The 22480-nt window shown below is 40.6% G+C and overlaps 1 protein-coding gene across 4 annotated transcripts in view; it reads right to left on the bottom strand.

The window, feature by feature from the left end:
* The window catches only part of SLC9A6 (solute carrier family 9 member A6), a 53939-nt gene extending 31805 nt beyond the window's left edge, over positions 1 to 22134 (bottom strand). For 2 of the 4 annotated variants that reach the window (XM_042974150.1, XM_007098490.3), the window contains exons 1-7: positions 21741 to 22068; positions 12228 to 12427; positions 9676 to 9753; positions 9324 to 9400; positions 8909 to 9021; positions 5980 to 6085; positions 1206 to 1347 (exon numbers count right to left, since the gene is read on the bottom strand). In XM_042974150.1, coding sequence (XP_042830084.1) covers positions 1206 to 1347; positions 5980 to 6085; positions 8909 to 9021; positions 9324 to 9400; positions 9676 to 9753; positions 12228 to 12427; positions 21741 to 22068 — 1044 coding nt within the window. Of the gene's footprint in view, positions 1 to 1205; positions 1348 to 5979; positions 6086 to 8908; positions 9022 to 9323; positions 9401 to 9675; positions 9754 to 12227; positions 12428 to 14498; positions 14596 to 21740; positions 22069 to 22099 lie in introns of those variants that run through there. The other 2 variants (XM_042974148.1, XM_042974149.1) reach the window with 2 other exon arrangements.
* Between the last annotated feature and the right edge of the window lie 346 nt (positions 22135 to 22480).

The following is a 22480-nucleotide window of genomic DNA, read 5'->3' as shown; positions in this document are numbered from 1 at the left end:
CTTTGTGCCTCAGTTCACCTGTAAAAAGCCATAAGACGAGTCCCTTCCAGCGCAAAGCTGAAGTAGAGCAAACTTACAGATCCTTGAAAAAAGTTTCTTTTTTTTTTTTTTTTTTTTTTTTTTTTTTTTTTTTTTTTTTAAGATTTTGCTTTTGGGGCGCCTGGGCGGCTCAGTTGATTGAGCGTCCGACTGCGGCTCAGGTCACGATCTCACGGTTCGTGAGTTTGAGCCCCGCATCGGGCTCTGTGCTGACAGCTCGGGACCTGGAGCCCACTTCGGATTCTGTGTCTCCCTCTCTCTCTGCTTCTCCCCTGCTCACACTCTGTCTCTCTCTCTCAAAAATAAATAAAGATTTAAAAATTTTTTTTAAAAGATTTTACTTTTAAGTAGCCTCTACACCCAATGTGGGGCTTGAACTCACAACCCTGAGATCAAGAGTCACACGCTCTACTGACTGAGTCAGCCAGGTGCCCCAAAGAGTATTTGTTTTATATAAAAATATCTTACAGTTCTCGAACTGGAAGCTCTTTAGAGGTCATCTAGTCCCACTCATCTTCCCTGCTGTCCCCACCTGCCACCTTCCTACACTAAAGGTCCACAGGCGAAATGTCGGTGCTCCTATACAGGCAGCACCAGGAAGGCAGAGGCCACATTTGTCTTGTCCATCTTTGATGCCCAGAGCGTAGCATCTGGCATGCAGGAGGCAATCAGGAAGTGTTTTTTGAACGAACATAAGAATGGCTTGCCCAACATTTCCAGTGGCAGACTGGTGGCAATGCCAAAGACTCTGGAACAGAAGGTTAAAATCGGTTAAGAGCTGAGATGAACTTTTGTTCAATAGGCATCGTGGTCGCACATTTCTATTCGTCCTATTCTACAAAGAGCAAACGAAGAGTAGTGCAGAATACTCTGAGGCTCTGTGAAATATATTTACCTTATATCAATTTAGTCTACAATCTTGGAGGGGTCACTGTCTCTAATTAGACTCTTTGAGTGAAAGTTTGAGGGCATGGAGCTGAATGCAAAACGATGAAATTCCTTTATTTATCTATCGGAAAAGATGACTGCCTAACGTTTTCAAGCCAAGTACTTGGTTATAAGGTTAATAATTATAACACAGTGACAATTATGGAATTAGGAGAGACCATGGAATACAGTATTCAACCACTTTGTTAGGTTAACAAGGAAAATTAAAAAAAGGATATTAAAGCTGTCACCACGCCAGTAGCGGCACCCATTGCGAAAGATCCACTGAAGATCCCAAGGAAAATCCCAATGGACTTGAACATGGCTGTGACATCAAAGGTGTGGCTGTTGTCTCCGGCTGGCTGGTATGCCACTATTGAGCTACAAAAGAGTGATTGTTTTTACTTCCAGAAGCAGGTTTTACTTTAAAAACAATGTAAAAAAAAAATAATAAATAAATACATCATCTGGTGTAGTAGAGCTTGAAAGATGAAATTGGGGTCAGGGTGGGGGTTGTGGGGGAGAGGACAAAAACTTTCTATTCGAATTGCCAAAACAAGGACAAAAGGTTACCAAAATGCCCTGTGGTGGATGCAACTAGCAAGAAAACTCCGCTTTTATGTAAATGACAATTTCAGGAGACAGAATGTTTTACGGTCCTCTATATGAAGTTGCACCAAGGCTTTTCCTTCAGCGACAACATCCTGTGCAGCACTATTCTTTCAGGACTCTGTTTAAGACTTACTAGCACTCAGTGCCTACAAGCCCTGACACACTAATGTGAAGAAACTAATGAAAAATTCCACTTATTTCCAGCAGAGGGATAAGAATATAAAGAATACTGCTCAATACTGTTCAGTACTCAACCAGGTCACATTTTGTTTTCCCTGTCGACTTTTAGAATACCAGAATGGGCCCTATGCCTAACATCCATTCACTCACTGAAATGGACTTTTACAGGCAAATGGGCCTGAAAGTCCATCCAAGGAATTTGAATCCACTTGACCGTACTTTTAGCTTGCCCAGCTGGATCTCCACCTCAAACTTCTGAAAGAAAAGTCATTCTGCAACAAGCGAAGACAGACAATTACAGGAGACGCCCTCCATCTTGAACTTACAGTCCAAACCTGGTCTAAAAATGCTTCTTTTTAGAACAGTCGCCCAACAGAAATGGCGGAGAAAATCACTGTTGCCAGCAGGTGTCTGGCGAGAGTACCTACCATTACTAAATCAGTTCTCATCTCAGTTAATTGAAGTCCGAGGGTTTTTATAAAAAGTCTAGACTCAAAGATATCATATAAGTCATGTCAAAGAGACGAAGGAGAAAAAACACATTCCTAGGAATATATAATGAATTCTCCCTGTGGTTACTGCAGTGTGTGTGTGTGTGTTTTTTTTAAGGTTCAAGGCTGAAAAATGGGCTTGCTACACCATGTATACCAAGTTCTTCTCATGCCTCCCCAGTTAGGTTAAAAAATTATTATTTTAATAAATAAGAAATGGCCTCTAATGTCATGCTATCTTGCCCATACATAAAGGGCCTCACCACCAGAAATGAGATTTGACCACACAGGAACAGGAAAATGTAGCAGCTGGCTGGAGAAAAGAATCTTGCTGCTACAATCTTCTTTCTCCCTGGTGACAGCTTTCAAAATGCTGGCTGGAACAAAAAAAAATATCTACGCCATGCCTCCTAAAACTGCTTTCCCTGGATTCGTTCATGTAAACTCAAGACTCACACTAATCATGATTTTGTTCTTTAATCACTAAAATATACAGGAACACATGAAAGCATGGTGGGCTGAGAACACACGAGAGGCTTATTTTTTCTTGTCAAACACTGGCCTCTGGATTGATATCCTAGCTCATCTCTTCCACAAATATTACTTTATCTTGAGGCAGCCATATTTTTATCCTTTAAAATGTTTTAAAATGTTTATTCATTTTTGAGAGAGACACACAGAGAGAGACAGAGTGTGAGCAGGGGAGGGGCAGAGAGAGAGGGAGACACAGAATCCAAAGCAGGCTCCAGGCTCTGAGCTGTCAGCATGGAGCCCGATGCGGGGCTCGAACCCACGAACTGTGAGATCAGGACCTGAGCCCAAGTGGGATGCTCAACCGACTGAACCACCCAGGCGCCCCTATAAATACTTTTGTTAATCCTAAAAGTAATACAATGTACAATTTAGGGGGAAAAAATCATTCCTTCGTTCTACTGCCCTGACAGAGCTGTCTTATTTGCCTTCTCTATTTCTTTCCCCTCTACTTGCTACACGTGTGCTATTTCATGTTTAGTTGTAATTATATAGGGAATATATGGTTTTTAATTCTGCTTCTTCATCCGACAATGACATAAACTATTAGTCTCTCTAACCATGGTTTTTAAGACTTCAAAAATGGTCCAGATGGATGTAATGATTTGTTTAACCATTTCCCCACTGTTAGATATTTAAAAGTTGCTTCTGATATTTTTGCTACTCTAAACAAAAATGTGAAAGAGCATATTTACACTTTTTACAAATTTTGGACTATTTTCTTGTGCTACATTCCTGGAAACTACATTACTATACCTGTGGCTCCTTTTACATGTTGTGCAACTTTCAAAGTAGATCTGTTTTTAGAGGGAAATAGGACCACCTCTCAATGTTTTACTGGTCACATCCATTGGCCTAGAAATTCTACTTCTTTTTTAAAAAAATGTTTAAAGTTTATTTATCCTGAGTGGGGGAGGGGCAGATAGAATCCCAAGCAGGCTCCACACCATCAGCACAGAGCCTGATGAGGGGCTTGAACTCACAAACTGCAAGATCATGACCCGAGCCAAAACCAAGAGTCAGATACTTAAACGACTGAGCCACTCAGGCGCCCCTAGAAATTCTACTTCTAAAAAATATCCTACAGAAATATCCATAATGATTCATAGAAATTTACACATAAATATGTTCACTGCAGTGCCATTCACAATAATGTATTAGAAAACACCACACATTAATAGGGGATAGGAGAGGTAAATTTGTGGTGTATCCATACAATAGGATAATAGAAGTTATTAATGTAGTAAAATGTCCAAATGAGAAAAGCAAGTTATAGAAGAATATGTTTAGTGCTATGCCTTTTTTTGTTTAAAAATTATTAACATATTTATATGCATTTTATTATCCTAAAGGAAAAGTCTGGATGAAAACTTTAACAGTGGTTATTTCTGAGAGCTGAAATTTCAGGAATTTTCTCCATTCTAAGTCAAATACTTTGAAATTTTTGTTACAAACGTATTAATTTTATTATCATAAATAATGACAAAAGATAGAATACAAAAGAGTAGGTGATACTAATTTCAATGTTAACAATGTAAAAGTGATCTTGGTTAGAACACCAGGGTTTCTTAGTCCCGGCACTATTGATATTTGGGGCCAGAGAATTATCTGTTAGGTGGTGAATGCTGTCCCGTGTATTGAAGGATACTGAGCAGCATCCCTGGCCTCCACCCACTAGATGGTTTGGAGTAAAGGCAACTGTTTACAGGGCTAGGTATTTGCTTAGTAGGAGTGGGTTGGCAGGATTGAATTCCTCAGAGGTTTAGACTCATTCACCTGCAAACACTTCTAATAACATGCATAGTAATTTCTATAAGTAGATTAAAATATTGCTCATTTCAATAACTGTCCTTAAAAAGTGTATTATTTGGCACTTCTGAAAATTAACAAATGTTTCTGCAATGCTTATGTTAAAGAAGAGAAATACAACTTGAACTACAACAAGAGATTGCTCAATCATCAAATTGGCAAAAATACAAAAGTTTGACAAATATTCTGTTGGTGAAGCTATGAGGAAACAGGCACTCCCATAATTCAATGGTTAAAGTACAAAATGGCATAATCTCTTTGACAGGCGATTTAGCAATGTCTAACAAAAATACAAATGTATTGGGGCGCCTGGGTGGCTCAGTCGGTTGAGCGTCTGACTTTGGCTCAGGTCATAATCTCGCACTTCGTGAGTTCAAGCCCCGTGTTGAGCTCTGTGCTGACAGCTCAGAGCCTGGAGCCTGCTTCGGATTCTGTGTCTCCTCCTCTCTCTGCCCCTTCCCCACTCATGCTCTGTCTCTCAAAAATAAATAACGTTAAAAAAAATTAAAAAAAAATTACAAATGTATTTACCGTTTAACATGCTAATCTCACTTCTGGAAAATTATCCCACTAATATACCTCTGTCCGTATAAAACAGGTGAGTTCAAGGTTAGTCACTGCAGCATTGCTTGGGATAGCAAAGGACTGAAAACTCTTAAGTTTCCAGCAATAGGAGACTGATTAAATAAACTATAATACAGTTCATAGTATAGTACATAGAATGAGTAAACCCTCTGTATTGATATGGAAAGATCTCCAGGATATAGTTGCATGAGAGATAGCTAGGTATAGAACATATTTATCATGCTTTTAAAATAAGAACTAAGAGGCAAATAAAAATATTTATTCATATGTGTATTTGCATTTGTATAAGACATAGGAAGACACACAAGAAATTAATAAAAAAGGTTACATAGCAGGGGCTGGGGGGAGAGGTGGATGAGAACAGGAGTAAGAATGTGACTTTTCTACGTCACCTCTCTATACGGTTTTGATTTTTGAACCATGTAAATATATTATCTGTTCCAAAATTTAATTTAAAGAGAAACATTCATATTATAATGTTAAAAAAAAGAATAAAAAATTATATACACGCCATAATCACAACTGTGTAAAAATAGCACGGATACAAAACAAAAATAAAAGGCAATGTACCCTGAATCTTTATAGTAACTGTCTTTAGGTGTGAGGAGGACATATCATTTTTTCTTCCTTTTTCTTCCTGGAATTTTCCATGTTGTCTGTAAGTATGTATTTCTTTAAGAGGAAACAAAAGCCTCATTCTTTCAAATGTCTGCATTCATAATGCACTTTATTCAATAAGTAACTTGTGGTTCCTAGTACCCTGACATTGAATATACAGAATATAGTAAGAAAAAAGAACACTTACGAAGACAGCACTATGGCAACGGCGTCATTGAGGACACTCTCCCCAAAAAGAAGTGCGTAGAGTTCAACATCCACTTGAAGCTCGTGGAATATGGCAAGGACAGTCACTAGCAAGTAGAAAGGGTCAGAGGAATATTCAGATATTACAAATATAACATAGTCGTCTCCACACGTGATTATATAATGGTTACTTAGAAATTCATCTCTACCTCTTAGGATCCAATCCCAATAAACATTCTCTTACCATATTAAAGATTAGGTAAGTTCATGTCGATACTTCTCTCTTCCCTAATTGTGTACCTGCAACATCTCCTTTATCTTACAAAGAGCTGAAATTAGCTTGGAGGACTGAGTTGACCTACATGTGTCATGCAAATGCTAATATTCTTGTCTTGTATATTTCTTTTCCATAAAGAATATATACAAAATTTCTTACAGACCAGGCAATCATTAATCTTTGATGAAGAAGGGTATTATGAAAAGCATCTCTTCCTGCAAATTTCTTTTTTTTCTTTGGAGACTTACAACTCATTTCTATTTGACTTGCAAATTTCAAACACACTGGGTTAGCCAAGACAGTAGGAAGTGAAAGGCACAAGTTTGGTATTGGTTGAGATAAAATTTATGACCAGAGTTATAGCTTCTATATTTAATTTAATAAGAAGCCAATGATCAGACGATTACAGCTTGAGAAGATAAAAAAAAAAATCCTTCTTCTAGGCAACAATTCTATGAGAATTCTTAGAAAATCAGAGGAGACTGAAGTTGCATTATAACTTTGATTGCTGAGTCACATACAGCTCACTCCCTAGACAAACCTGAGCACACATGAAAGAATATTATAACCAGAGATGGGATAGCTCTTTCAAATGCCAACCAACAAAACAGGAAACTTCCATTTTAAAAGATGTAGTTTCTACTGCAAAGCATTTCATCTGGAATATATGGAGATAAAAGCTTACCAAGAGGAGGAGAAAAGGAGGGCAAAAGCAGTGCTGAAGAATTTTGCAAAGAGGATTTACAGCTCACCCTTCTAACAAGTATACAATTATAAAATAACAGAATTATTATAGGGGCAAATGCCTATATAACTCAGAAGAGATGTAACTGTCCAACTTAATATAAGCAAAACAGTTTCGCTAGAGCCATTCTGGCAATATTTTGTAACCAAAACAAAACCGGAAGACTGAAGTAACGTAGCTAGTCCAATTGACTCAGATTTCTCATAGACATTGCAGTCGAGGACCTTGCTTCCAAGCAAAAGGACCCAGAAAAGAGAGACCACTGGCTCCTTGCAAAAACCATCCTATTTTCATACTGATAATGCGTGCAGCTCTAAACAGTAAGGTGGCAGCCTTTATTGTCTTTAAGGGAGCAATTTGATTTTCAGTTTTAAAAATGTTAAACTACACAAACGCCTCTCTAAAATGCCCTCTGAGCTTTATAAAATTATCTCATATAGAGAACATATTTTCCTACTTCCTGTAATATAATTCCCTGTGTTATCAGTTAACACAGGAATTCAGAGTTAACCTTAAGATCATACCTTGAATTGTATCGGATGACAATTAAAGTAGATGAGTAAATGAACAAGGGCAAAAAGTAAAACAGAACAGACCTCTGCCAAGGTTCTAAAGCCTAGTACAAGAAACCCTGCATCCTGAGTTCAAAAACTGCAGTCTACGTTCCCATTGCTACGTCTTCAGCCTGCATATTCTCTAAATTTTTAATATTTATTTTTGAGAGACAGAGTGTGAGCGGGGGATGGGGGGAGAGGGAAACACAGAATCCGTTGCAGGCTCCAGGCTCTGAACCGTCAGCACAGAGCCCGACGCCAAGCTCGAACTCACAAACCGTAAGATCATGACCTGAGCCAAAGTCGGACGCTTAACCGACTGAGACACCCAGGTGCCCCCAGTGTGCATATTCTCTAGATTCCTAATGTGAATGTAGCTGTGAGGCTCACCAGTACTGTATCACAAAAGCTACAAACTAACTCTATAGAATTACATTCATTCTCCAGCTGTGCTCATATCAAAACTATTTCATAGCTGTAAAACCAATCCTTTAATGTACAGTAAGGCCCACCAATGATGCCAAATCACGCTTATAGAGGCACAACTGCCTTCTTTTTTAATACATATTTATAGATATTTTTATTTTTTTATTTTAGAGAGATAGAGCAAGTGTGCACATGGGAGAGAGGGGCAGAGGGAGAGAGGGAGAGAGAGAGAGGGAGGGGGAGAGAGAGAGAGAGAGAGGGAGGGAGGGAGAGAGGGAGGGAGAGAGGGGGAGAGAGAGAGAGAGAGAGAGAGAGAGAGAGAGAGAGAGAGAGAGAGAATATCTCGAGCAGGCTCCATGGTCAGCATGGAGCCCAATGTAGGGCTCAATCCCATGACTCTAGGATCATGAGCTGAGCTGAAATCAAGAGTAGGGCCCTCAACCGACTGAACTACCCAGGTACCCCACACAACTGCCTTCTAACAATCATTTAAAAACTGTTTTTCTTACTCTTAAATGCAGATAGTTGAATATAAACATTAGATTTTTAAGGAAATGGTTTCCCGAAGCTTGAAAGAATATACTATTATTACCCATTTTAACTAATCTAGTTCATAGTCACCAAATACCCAGTTACTAAAGATAGAACCAACCTGAATTTCTGAAGCAAAGGCCTTAGAGCCCTCATCTAAATAGCATCAAACTGTGGGCCACTAATGAGCAAAAGTCATAAAATAAAATAAAAACAAAATGTATGTTTAAGCCAAAAGGGCCCATACATTTTGTTTTTTCCTCCACAGTTGGAAAGTATACTATGGGAATTTATGAATTCTACACCTAAAGGAAGGATCACACACACACCGTTTTGCTGGCAAAACATGGTACCGTAAGTACTTAAAAACTTAAGCTCCCCTCTCGTGGACACATACCTGGGTCAGTTGCTGATACAATGGCACCAAAGAGCAGACAGTCTGTAAAGTAAAAATCTCCCGCAAGCTGTCCGGTCACTTTCATCAGTGTGACACAGCCATACATTATTGACCTGGTCAATAAACACATTTCTACTTTAGAGAAAACAGTAACTGTTACAGAAGTTAGAATATCCTAAGAAGATGGGTCTACTGTAGTACTTGGTGACTAATCGCAAATTTAACTCATGCCATTTAAATATGGTAATACCTTGGCCTTAAGGAAAATTCAAACAACTTGATATCTATGTGAATACATTTTACTGAAAAAGGTCCTTAGACACACTCAGGAACACAATACCGCAAAAATTGAATATGCATTATTTAAAAAGTATAATTTGAAGGATAAAAAATGTTTTAACCTTCAAGTACTTACCCAATTACAAAACAAGAAATTGCTGTTCCAAGAAAAGCATATGCTAGGATAGACCCAAGGTTTCGAAAGAAATGTCTCTGACAAAAAAAAAAAAAAAGTTATAGTGCGTTAGAATACTTACCAATTATTTGAAAAAGAAAAGGCTTTCTATTCTAGTCTGCTTTGCTAATATTAAATGCATTATTCATTAAAGGAAATAAGTAAGAGAAAGAATTTTTGTGCAGGCATAAATTTCAGCAGGGAGAGAAGGGAGGGAAACCTGGAAAGAACTGCCTATTTCTGAAGTGACAAAGATGAAAAAGCCCATGGAGGTTAAGGTCGTTCAAAGTATATGAAATACAAAAGCACTTACTCTTTTCAGACTATATCCTGCATAAAATATGATAGGAGGAAGCAATATGTTGAAAAATACTTCTGGATCAAAGGTAACCTGTTAAAATAAAGAGTTCTTTTAGATGAATTCCCTTAGGAGACCTCGTATTACATTATCAAATTATCAAAAAGAAAAAAGATTTAATTTTAAACTGGTGAAAGGCAAGAATATTACTGTGGTAACTGCAAAATATTTCATATAGGATAGCTGTTGTTCTATTTCTCAACCAAACGAAAAGGAGACAGTGTCGGAGCAATCTGTTAAGTCCTATCTGTGGAAAGCGTGTTACAATACACGCATTAGGGGCACCTGGGTGGCTCAGTAGGTTAAGCTTCCGACTTCAGCTCACATCAGGATCTCACAGTTCGTGGGTTTGAGTCCCATGTCGGGCTCTGTGCCTGGAGAGCCTGGAGCCTGCTTCGGATTCTGTGTCTTCCTCTCTCTCTCTGCCCCTCCTCCACTCATTCTCTGTCGCTCTCTCGCTCAAGAATAAATAAACATTAAAAAATACTATGACATGGGAATGCAAGCTGGTGCAGCCACTCTGGAAAACAGGATGGAGGTTCCTCAAAAAACTAAAAATAGAACTACCCTCCGACCCAGCAATTGCACGACTAGGCATTCATCCACGGGATACAGGTGTGCTGTTTCGAAGGGACACATGCACCCCATTGTTTATGGCAGCACGATCAACAGTAGCCAAAGTATGGAAAGAACCCAAATGTCCATTAATGGATGAATGGATACAGAAGATGTGGTATATATATTTATACAATGGAGTATTACTCGGCAATCAAAAATAAGGAAATCTTGCCCTTTGCAACTACGTGGATGGAACTGGAGGGTATTATGCTAAGTGAAATTAGTCAGAGAAAGACAAAAATCACATGACTTCACTCCTATGAGGACTTTAAGAGACAAAACAGATGAACAGAAGGGAAGGGAAACAAAAATAATATAAAAACAGGGAGGGGGACACAACAGAAGAGACTCATAAATATGGAGAGCAAACAGGGTCGCTGGAGGGGTTGTGGGAGGGGGGATGGGGTAAATGGGTAAGGGGCACTAAGGAATCTACTTCTGAAATCATTGTTGTACTATATGCTAATTTGGATGTAAATTTTAAAAAATAAAAAAATGTTAAAAAAATACTATGACATTAAAAATCTTAAAAATGGTGGGGGGGGGGCGCCTGGGTAGCTCAGTGTGTTGTGTCCAACTTCGGCTCAGGTCATGGTCTCACGGCTGGTGAGTTCAAGCCCCGCGTCAGGCTCTGTGCTGACAGCTCGGAGCCTGGAGCCTGCTTCGGATTCTGTGTGTGTCTCCCTCTCTGCCCCTCCCCTGCTCACATTCTGTCTGTCTCTGTCTCAAGAATAAACATTTAAAAAATCTTTAAAATGGGGAAAAAAAACATGAACATATCTTTGCTTTAAATAAAAGAGACCTCAAACTGGTAACAAAATTTGGGGGTATGGCATTATTGCTGGCAAGAAGAAACAGACTTCTTACATAGGGAACATCCCTAAAAATATATAGCATAATATTACAGTTAAAATACTTCTGTGAGACTAAGATTTCTAGTTCTGACAGCCTATTTCTTTTAATATCTATTCCTTATAATAATACAGGCACCCCTTTCTGTTCATGAGGCTACGGTAGGATCTGACATGAACAGAAAGCAGCTACACACATAGCCCATGCTAAAATTTTATTTACTAGAACTTTTAAGGAACTGAAATTTTCCGCAGGTGGAAAGAACTCTTGCTGCAAAGTAAATGAAGTTCGTATGAAATTTTAAAAAGCATTAAAGATGGTCAGGACCACAACCAAGTAGCTATGAGAGCCAAATCCTGCCCATGCAGAAGACAGAAATGGAGGCAAATGGCCAAGGGTGGGCGGAAAAAAAGAGACATGCGCGATGAAGCCCTTAGAAGCTTCATGGGAGGGGGGACTATGATGGGGACAGGAGAAAGCAGCTCCAGGAATGTCTGGGAGCAAGACTGCAACACAGCCTCCTACATAAAGCTTTATGCACAGCATGGTACAATAACTGATACTCAGAATGGGGACCCTGAAGTTGTGCCAGATTATGAATCAAAGAAAGATTAAATTGTCCTCAGTATAGAATACAATCAAAGCAAGAAAGAATTCAGAGAAATATTAATGGAATATTTTAGGTATTACTCAATGTGCTGATGTACGATAAAACTCTAAAGACCATCTGCAAATTGAAAGAAATGCTTATGAATTCTGCTCAAGTCAATACTGGTAACCATTTATTACAATTATAAACATCATGCAGTGAAACAAAAAGGATTACAGTACTTAGCCTCAATCAGAAAATGAAATGTACAGATGTCCATTTCCTTAGCATTACGTTTGTTAATTGAGATCTTTCTCCATTTTAAAAGACAGATGATTTTAAACATCATTAAAAATTCATTATAAATTTTTCTCCTGAATCATTTTGCTGCTAGTTACATATACACTTTTTTAAAAAATCCCAATAGTCCCTTTAACTGAGAACTTACCTTTCTAAGCATTTCATTATCTTGCACGTTATTGAGTTCATGTGAACTGATCTCTCCTTTAAGTGTATATTCATAAAATTTCCCACTAACATTTACCAATAAGGTAGTTGGGCTTGACTGCACTTCACAGCTCAGGGTCACATTATTTACATCGCTTGGGACATGAATGCCATATCGAAGCACAAGGCCCACCAAAAGACCTGGAAATAATAAAAGAACCATATAAGCTCTTCTCTAGGACAAAGACTACTTCTTTTATACCCCATACATACCTTTGGGTTGAGAGCAAAAGAACTCTTATGATAGTCCCCTGTGCTTCAGAACCAATTTTTAGGCTGAACGCAGTTATATTTTAAAGTATTACTCAATTCACAAATCTGAGTCCAATATTCATATACTCCAGTGGGACAAGAGGGAAAAACATTCCCTAGGGTACAGCATATATCACTGCCTTTCTAAGTCAACAAGAAGTAAGTGATGACGAATGTAACAAAATGAAAAAACACCTTCAAATTACCTGCACACAGAATATGCTCTAAGGTGTCCCAAATGGACAGTGTGATCACGTTAGAAATATGTTTACCACCTCCCCCTCCATCCGCCTATTCACAAGACTGTTAAACAAAACACAACATTTCTCAAGTTATTGAGAAATAACTCAACCCTACAGTACCGGGTTGGCCAAACCATACACACTTAACAATTTGGAACGTCAATAATATTTGTGGATCGATCCAGTTCTTCTACCACTAAAAGGTCAGATTGTAATTTTAAAACATGTGCTTTAAAATCAAAACACGGAATAGAAGTTCTCAGCCTGGCACTAAGACATCAACATATTGCTAGAATTGTTCTTGGATCATCATATTGGTATTCAAGTGTGCACAAATAAAATCTACGTTGATCAAACGATTTAATAATGGCTTTACTGAGATGTAATCCACATACCATAAAGTTTACCCTTTTAAACCACACAATTCAGTGGCTTTTAGTATATTCACAAAGTTGTATACTGATCACCACCATCCAATTCCAAAACATTTTCACTGCTCCAAAAAGAAACCCCATACCTATTAGCAGTCATTTCCACTCCCCTCAACTCCTAGGCCCCGGCAATCACTGATCTGTTTTCCCTATATATAGATTTGCCTATCCTGGACATTTCATACAAATAGAATCCTATAATATGCGACTTTGTAGGTCTGCCTTCTTTACTTAGCATCATGTTTTTAAGGTTTATCCATGTTGTAGCATGTATCAGAACTTCATTCCTTTTTATGGTCAAATAATACTTTATTGTATAGATATACTTCAACTGCAAACTGAACTCAAACTTCTGGATCTTTGCTTAACTCCAAGATGTACAGCACACCACTATCACATTTTACCTCCCTGTTGCCTTTCACACTAACTTGCCAACCATCCTTTTAATATATATAAACAGAGTATTGTGCTGAGAAGGTCCCCAGGGTTCAGAGATGAAAACAAGGTCCCTCCTCCAAGTAGCCCTCAGTCCAGTTAGCAAAACAGACAAAATAAACAATTACAGCACAAGGTGTTATACAAGGTGTTATAAAAACAGAAAAGAGGTACCTAACCAAGCCTGAGGAAGTGGGACAATAGGGAAGCCTTTCCAAAGATGTCACCTAAGCAAGGAAACAAGTAAAAGAGGTTTTCCAGGTAGGAGGCACAGTAGTACACATCCAGTCACAGAAGAGCGAGAGAACACAGCCCATTCAGGGAATCACACGTAGCTCAGTATGGCTGGGTTATAAAGTGGCAGAGCTAAGGTGTAAAAGATCGGCAAGAGCTGAGTCATAAAAGACCTTGCAAGTTGGAGAAGAGAGTTTAGACTGTATCTCGAAAACGAAAGGAAGTCATAGAAGGGTTATAAATAAACAGGGGCTTGACATCAGATTTCTATTTTAGAAAGAGATGGTTGGTCTAGACTACGGAGGTTCAAAGAGGCCAGAGAGAAGGCCACTGCAGTCATTCAGGCACTAAGAGCTTAGGGCTTAATCTAAGAGAGCAGAAAAAGGGACAGAGAAAGATTTTTAGAAGGTATTATCCTTTAGAAGGATTCAGTGACTGAGTAGACCAGGAGGAAGGGAGACTGGGAGAAAGACTGGGAGCCAAACTGACTTGGCAACTAGGTGGGTAAGCTGGCCTGAGCGACCAGACAGGTAGCAACAGGGCCATTCTGTGAGAAAGGGAAAAGAATCACAGGGGAAAACGTACAGTTCTGTTTTGGACATGCTGGGTTTGATGTACCTGTGACACATGCACAGTGGAGTATGTGGGATCTGAAGCTCAAGGAAGTACGGGGTCTCAAGTGGAGATTGCTGAAGTCAGGTGCCTTTGAGATTACCTGGGGAGCAAATAAAATGGGAAGAGGACAATGGATATACGCCCAGAGCTTTATCCCAACATTTAATAGCCAACATGAAGAAGCTGGTAGAGGAGGGGCAACTGATGGAGGCGTCTAAAAAGGAAAAGCAACAGGAGTAGGAAGAAGAGAGGAGGGAGTGATGTAGTCAATGCTGCAGCAAAGTCAAGGAAGACAGGTGTTAAAAAGTGTCCATTGGGTTTGGTAACAAGGAGCTCCCAGGTGACCTTGGTAAGGGCAGTTTCAGTGGAGTGGTAGGGGCAAAAGTCAGACCAGAGTGGGAAGTGATGAAATGGGGACAGAGGAGAAGAGCTAAGAAGTGGGGAGGGAGCAGAGATGAGGGATTCTCCGAGGCAAATTACAGTCACACGTTTTTTAAAGTGAGCAGCAATGAATAACTACTACACATTACGATGATCTCGACCTTTTAAAAAGTTTTAACAAAGTTTCAGATTGAAAATAAACGAAAGAGAAAATATTTTCAGGCCATATATCTGATAAGGGACTAATATCCAAAATACATAAAGAACCCATATAGCTCAATAAAAAAAAAAAATCTGATTAAAAAGTGGCCAGAAGATCTGAACATTTTTCCAAAGAAGACATAGAGATGGCCAACAGGTACACGAAAGCATGCTCAACATCATTAAGCATAAGGGAAATGGGGAAATGCAGATTAAAGCCATGACGAGATCACCTCATACCTGTTAGAATGGCTAAGATCAAAAAGACGATAAATAATAAAAAGTGTTGGCAAGGATGTGAAGAAAAGGGAGCCCTTGTGCACTGCTGGTGGGATTGTAAATTGGTGCAGCCACTATGAAAACTAGTATGGAGATTCCTCAAAAAATTAAAAATAAAACTCCCATATGATCTAGTAATTCTACTTTGGGGTATTTATCGGAGGTAAACAAAAGCACTACTCAAAAAGATAATATGCACCCCCATGTTCACTGCAGCATCATCTACAATAGGCAAGATATGGAAATAACCTAAATGGCCATCGATGGATGAATGGAGAAAGAAAATGTGGTATGTACACACACACACACACACACACACACACACACACACAGAGGAATATTATTCAGCCATAAAAAAGAATGAAATCTTGCCATTTACAACAATATGGATGGACCCTGAAGAGGTTCACTTATGCTAAGTGAAATAAATCATACAGAGAAAGACAAATACCATTATGATACCTCTTATATGTGGAATCAAAAAACAAAACAAAACAAAACAAAACCAAGCTCATGGATACAGAGAACAGACTGGTGGTTGCCAGAGACAGGAGGTGGGGTGGGAGGTGCAAGAAATGAGTGAAGTATGCTCTTATTTAAAAATTTAAAAAATGAGCCTGAGTGGCTCAGTCAGTTAAGCATCCAACTGGATTTTGGCTCAGGTCATGATCTCATGGCTTGGGAGTTCAAGCCTCATATCTGGCTCTGTGCTGACAGCACGGAGCCTGCTTGGGATTCTCTCTTTCTCCCCCTCCCTCTGCCCCTCCCCTGCTCATGCTCACTCTCTCTGTCGTTCAAAATAAATAAACTTTAAAAAAAAATTAAAAATAAAAATTAAAACAATGAAAGATACACTGTGAAAATAGCCCACCTCTAAAAACCAAAAAGTGATGGCTGGGTATCAACTGGGTTTGATAAACACAGCCTGGGTGAGAAAAGGCTATAGATCCATAGTCATCCTGCCTACATGATACGGTAAGAGCTCTTTTGTCTACTATCCCATAAGACCTAATTAAGAGGTGCAGAAAAAGTTACCCCCTTATGTGTATGTGCAAAAATGAAAGCTAAGCTACTACAAATAATAACAGCAGTACAAATTCTTTCCAAGTCCTTAAGCCTGACTGTGTAAGGAATGGTATCTACCCATTCTATTGCACTCTGACTCAAAGCTGAAATGTCGGTGGGTGCCCTGAGGAGGGCTCAGCGCTTGGACAAATTTGGAACACACACTTTGGCAGTTAAAACTTCAGTGAGGAGAATAATTACTTAGGTTGGAAAAAATCAAGATCCTTTTATTACAGCATCAGACATCTGAAAAACTGGAATTTCTTTGAATAAAGTTGACAGTTCAAGTTAATTGGGGTTCTGTGAAAGGTCAAATCATCATCACGGAGTTAAAGCAATTCTCAGTCAAGAGAAAGTGCACAAAAAGAGGGCTTTGTTAAAGGGATAAGGCGGAAACTTCTAGCCTCCCACAGAGGCACAAAAAAATATTGATATCACGAAATTTAAAATCACCACTAACAGGCAACAAAGAATACAACCACAAAGCGCTATCTTTCACAAAACAGAGAGGCCCCACCCCTCCTATACATTCTTGACCCTCTTGTGTTGGAACCCCTCCCAGGGATAAAGAACTCAGTATCACCCAAAGCCACAACACCGTATAGGTCTCACCATCAATGGAAATTGATTTTCTAATAGATTTCAGCCCATTTTCCCAAGCTATCACACTAGAAGTCTCTGATAGTCAAAAATACGGAAGGAACATCACTGGGATATTAAGTGTGGCCAAAATTGATAAAATTTCTACAGATTAACAAGTGTACGTATGTACATATATATTTATATACACATAGTGTATGTAGGTACATATATATTTATATACACATATCTGTGTATGTGTATATATAACATTTATCTACTTCTTGAAGAATGCTGTTAGACTTTGTTTTAAAAGTCAACTCGACTTTAAGACAGCCAAAAAAAAGGGCAAGGCCTTTGCCAGCCTCTGGTTAGTTTTACATGTGTTTGTGTATTTTTTTGTCTTCTAGCACATTCCCTGTAGTAGCTCTTCCAATCTTGACCCTCCTTCTCAGATCCTCAATCTCACTGCCTACTTTTCAGAGAAGCTATAGGCCATCTGATGTACACTGCCTCAATTCCATGCTTCTCCATGTCAACATTAGCTCATTTCCCCTAACCACCCCCCCCCCCGCCTTCTCGGGGAAAGATCAACCTCTTTTCCAAGGGAATCCTTTCGCCTAGCACCCTGAGTCAATCAATCTCCATCCTAATTCTTTCTGCATATATTATCTGATCCTCATAACCTTATGCAGTCCACACTATTATGAATCTCTCAGTCACTGTTTCCTCATCACTAAAATGGGGATAAATGATTTGCCCAACAGTATTTGGCATTAAGTGATAAAAACCAGCATGGAAATCTGGTTTTTCTATTTCCAAAGCCTCTCTAATTTTCTAATCATCTCCTGGCTCTCACCACTAACTGCTTCAGTGGTTAAGGTCTCCGTTCTCTCACAATCCACCTCCAAAACCCTTACAACTGTAAGTATTATCTTTCTACGTATCCGATCTCATGAAATTTAGTACAGCATAGTGTACGATGTAGGAGAAAAAGCACAAGTTTGAAAGTCAGATAGATGTATTAATTCTGGCTCTATCAAGTTCTAGTCTGTGACCTTAGGGTAGATAACCTCTCACTGGACCTCAGTTTTCTCAAATGTAGTAATGAGAATACTAACCAGTTTATCGTTACAGTTAAGCTTTATCTCTTCAATATAAGGCAATATGGTTCCAGGCTAAGAGAATGGGGCTTCTGAGCCAGGCTGACTGGGTTTGAATCCTGGCTCAATACTTACAAATTATGTGACTTCAGGCAGGTCATTTAACCTCTCTGTGCCCCAATTTCTTTACCTGTAAATGGGAAAGATAACAGTACCCATCTCACAGGGTTGTTAGGAGCTTTAAATGAAATGATACTTGTAGAGTGTGTTATAATGCTCAACAAACATTACCTATTAAGGCACTAGATCGTAAGTGCTTTGTGGGCAGGGATGATGACTCATATCTGTATTTCCCGTCACATCTCATACGTCAAAGACACTTAATATTTACTGATGAATCACATCAGTTAAGTGTAGGATCCCGGATACTATAAGTTTCAGGCAAAACATTTCTTCCCTGTCCCTTGCTTTTTATACAATCTGTAAGCACACTACAGTGGGTGATCACTTTTCAGACTTAATTAACTACCCTGACAATTTTTACTAAAGGTGACTCACTTTTAAGCTTCTTAAGCAAGCGAGCCCAATGAATAGAACACTTGGGTGCTTTCACACTGTGTCTGTAGCTGTAAGCAACTAGGCTATATTACAATCTAGAAACTGACCATATTGGCTTTTTTTTTCTTTTTTTATTCTTGACTCTCAAAAATATAAAGGAGAGGCTTATTTTAAATAGCATTTTTCCAGGATTTAGGTAGCTAAACGGACATCACAGAAATAAAACTATCAGTGGGCTGAATCTTGGAGGGCTGGATATTCCCAGAGTAAGGAGCCTATTCATCTGGAAGTCAAGCTGAAAAATAAAGGTCTTAAAATAATATATTAACATAACAGCTCTGATGGTATAAGAGTCATAAGAAAAAGTAAATGGCAGACAGTAATTAGGATTTAAAAACATCAATTTCCATGGCACTGAAAATACTTCGACCCAATCCCATCTATTCTCAAGTTAGACTTGGGAATTAGTCAGGAGGCTGTTCATCCATAGCCTCCATTGCCATAGTGAGAAAATGGAACCGGCTACAGAATGCCAAGCCGTGGCAAACCAAGCCCAAAATCCTTCTACTTTATATTCTGCAAGGGATACCTTTGTTTTTCCTTCACAAAATACTAATGCTAAGGTATTCCATCACCTTTCACTAACTCAGACACACCAGGAAATGCAGTCAGTAATCCCACTTTCAATTTAGCTCAAGAGTTAGAGGAGGTTAAAGATATCAACTACCAAGGAGCAAATGTTTCCAGGGCAATTCTAAGTCCTTATTGGATAGGAAGGAAGGAAGGAAGGAAGGAAGGAAGGAAGGAAGGAAGAAAGAAAGAAACCACTACGTTTGCCTCTTATAAGAGAAATTAAAAGAACTGTTCTGAGCCTAACCTGAGAAAATGCAGTTATAAGAGCAGTAACAATAGTATCACAGTTATCATTTATTGAACATTTACTTAGGGGTCAGGTACTAAGCTAAAAACAATTCTTCCTTGCAATAATCCAACTATCATTTTTCCCGATTTATAGATGACAGTGTAAGAGGGTAGGGGACTCTAAGATCACGCAGAACAGATGGCACAGTGGTACAGGAACCCAGGTCTGGCTCTAAAGCAGGGGTTGGTGACTTACAGTGATGGTTTGTTTTTGCATGGCCTGAGAGCTAAAAACTGTTTTTACATTTTGTAAGCTTATAAAAGGTTTCTAAAAAGAAAAAAACAAAAAGAAGAAAACGCAACAGAGACACAGAGACATATGTGACCCACCAAATCAACACGAATTATTATCTGACTCTTTATAGAAAAAATTAGCAGACCTCTGGTCTTAAAGCCTTGCACCTTTAACCACTACACTGTACTCTCTCTCCATATGGAGGGAAGAGGGTTCTGTGATCGGTTCCTTATTTTAACACCATAATACTCATTTGGCATTTAACTAAATTTAAGATGCCATTATTGTGTTTATATGGCCTGTCTGCCCAAGAAAGCAAAGTTTTTTGAAGGTGGGGATCGATTTCTTTGTATTTTCTGTGCCTAATACATAGTTGGCTGCCTAGCAAATGTTTGTTGAGGGCAGTAAATATAAATAAATCATGTATACATTTGATTTTACATTGTTATACAAGAAATTATACAGAGATGTGTAGCTTATCTGGCCAATTTAGCTTAAGGGGTGCTGTAAATAAAATGCAAAAAAATACGAAATATGAAAACCAGCTAATATGTCTAAAACCCAAGAATCCTAGGGAGCAGAGATACTTGCACATAGGCTTAGCATTTTATTACCTTACAAATGAAAAAGAAGCCTGAGTTCATGCATTTTCCTGATGCACACAACTACCTTGTTGGGCCACCCTTGAGATGCACATTCCAGAAGTCTGTATGGACTGGAAACGGCTGGGGGGGGGGGGTGGGGAGGCTCGTGGAGAAATGTCTTTTTGTGCCAAGGCTGCTTCTACCGATTTGCGAGTCCGGAAACAAAGCTCAACAAGCTCATCAGTGTAAGCTTGTTCCATGTGAAGATAATCTTCACTCACAGACTGCACTCATCTTTTCAGCCGTCTATATACCCTCACGACCACATTAAGACAGTCGGCAATATGTATCTTTTCCTCTCATGAGGCCTCTGCACAGGCCAAAACGCCTGTGAGCCCATGGTTTGCTTTGCCCTACTCTCAAGACCAAAATATAAAAATACGTAAATAAATCTCAGAAAGAAAGCACACGAAGACACAAGGACTGAAGCCATTTACTCAACGATCGGTCAATAACCTCATGCCACCAGCGTCACCCATACTGCCTATGTGTGGTGTTCCTAATTACTGTTGGGCTGAACTGTCCTGATCATCCTATAGTACAACACAGCGCTGGGAGATCTTTAACTCTTCCTTGTCCTCACCTCGGTACGCCTAGATGAGGAGGGTCGACCGCACGTATACTATTCAGATGTTACAAGCATAGTACAATAAACCAGGACATCATTAAAAATACCCTAAGCCTTCTTTATAGCTTCTTTCGCGTTCAGGGCTACACGGGAGTAAGGTTTTCATTCTCAACCTCGAAAGGACAGGGCGTAGCAAGAGCGGGGGTGATGGGTAAAGGTGGACTCTTGGCTCCAAGAGGACGCCAGATTCTGAGCAGCAGAGGCACTACTGCAGCTTCAATGGACCTTAAACAAACTGACACCCAGAGAAATGGATTGCTAGGCTGTCTTCCCCTCCCCCAGTCCCCAGCCCAATCCCAGACACCGCACCCACTCCCTTCCCATCCTCAGTCCCGGGTCCCGGTCCCGAGCTCGGTAGGCAGAGGGGAGGGGGGGGTGGAATGCGTGGAAGAAAAAGGGGGTGGGGTCGAAGGAAAAAAGGTGTGGACACGCAAAGGAAAGGGGGTGCGAGGCAGAGAAAACGGGGGACGAGGCCGAGGAGGAAATGAGGTGAGGCAGAGAAACGGGGGTGAGGGGCAGGCGAGGCAGAAAATACAAGGCATCAGAAGGGAGCCGAACACAGGCCGAGCAGGGCCAGGAGAGGAGGCGAAGCAGCCGGCGTTCAGAGAAAGGGGGAGCGCCAGGGGGCGGACATGGGTTTGAGGCACTTGCCATAAATCATAGCCAGGCCGGTTTCGTGCAGGAAGCGGGCCCGGCGGTGCTTGAAGAGCCAGATCGTGAGAATAGTGAGGGTGAGCAGCAGGATGAAGATGAGCAGGTTGGCGCTGTCCTGCCGGTGGCTCTCCTCGGCTTGCTTCTCGGACACGATCTCCTCGTCCATGGCTCTCGCCGCTCCGCCGGCGCCGTCCGAAGCCCCGGCCCAGCTAAAGACGCCCACTGCGAGGAGCAACCAGAGCGGCCGCATGAGCCTGAGGGCCCCGGGGCCGCCGCCGCCGCCGCCGCGGCTGAGGGGCGCCCGCAGCCAGCCGCGTCGAGCCATGACTCCCCCCGCCCCCCGCCCCGCTCCTCACCCGCAGCCGCCCGCGGTCGGACCACTCCCCGAGGGCTCACGGGAAAGGGGCGGGGCCCCAGGGAAGCCGTCGGAGCGCGCGCCGGCGCCGGCGCCGCCGCCGCCGCCGCCGCCGCCCTTAAAGGGGACGCGACACTCCCGGCTGGTTCGGCCCCATCCCTTCGTCTTTCGGGTCTCCACCGCACGGGTTCCCCCCAGCCCAGGACGCGCACCCTCAGGTGCTGCCACGGAACGAAAGGCTGTCGAATCTATTCCACGGCCTTCTGGAAAAGAACCCTCAGCTGGGCGTAATCAAGCCGAGGCAGATCGCGCTAGGTCTATTTGGTCCTATCCTTATAGCTCTCAGGGGACTCGAGCTTTCATGAGCCATCTCAATATTGTC

The sequence above is a fragment of the Panthera tigris genome, chromosome X (assembly GCF_018350195.1).
Source record: "Panthera tigris isolate Pti1 chromosome X, P.tigris_Pti1_mat1.1, whole genome shotgun sequence".
In the NCBI taxonomy this organism is placed as follows: Eukaryota; Metazoa; Chordata; class Mammalia; order Carnivora; family Felidae; genus Panthera; species Panthera tigris.
Note: the sequence above shows the minus strand (reverse complement) of the source record. Positions and strands in the feature narration are given on the sequence as shown.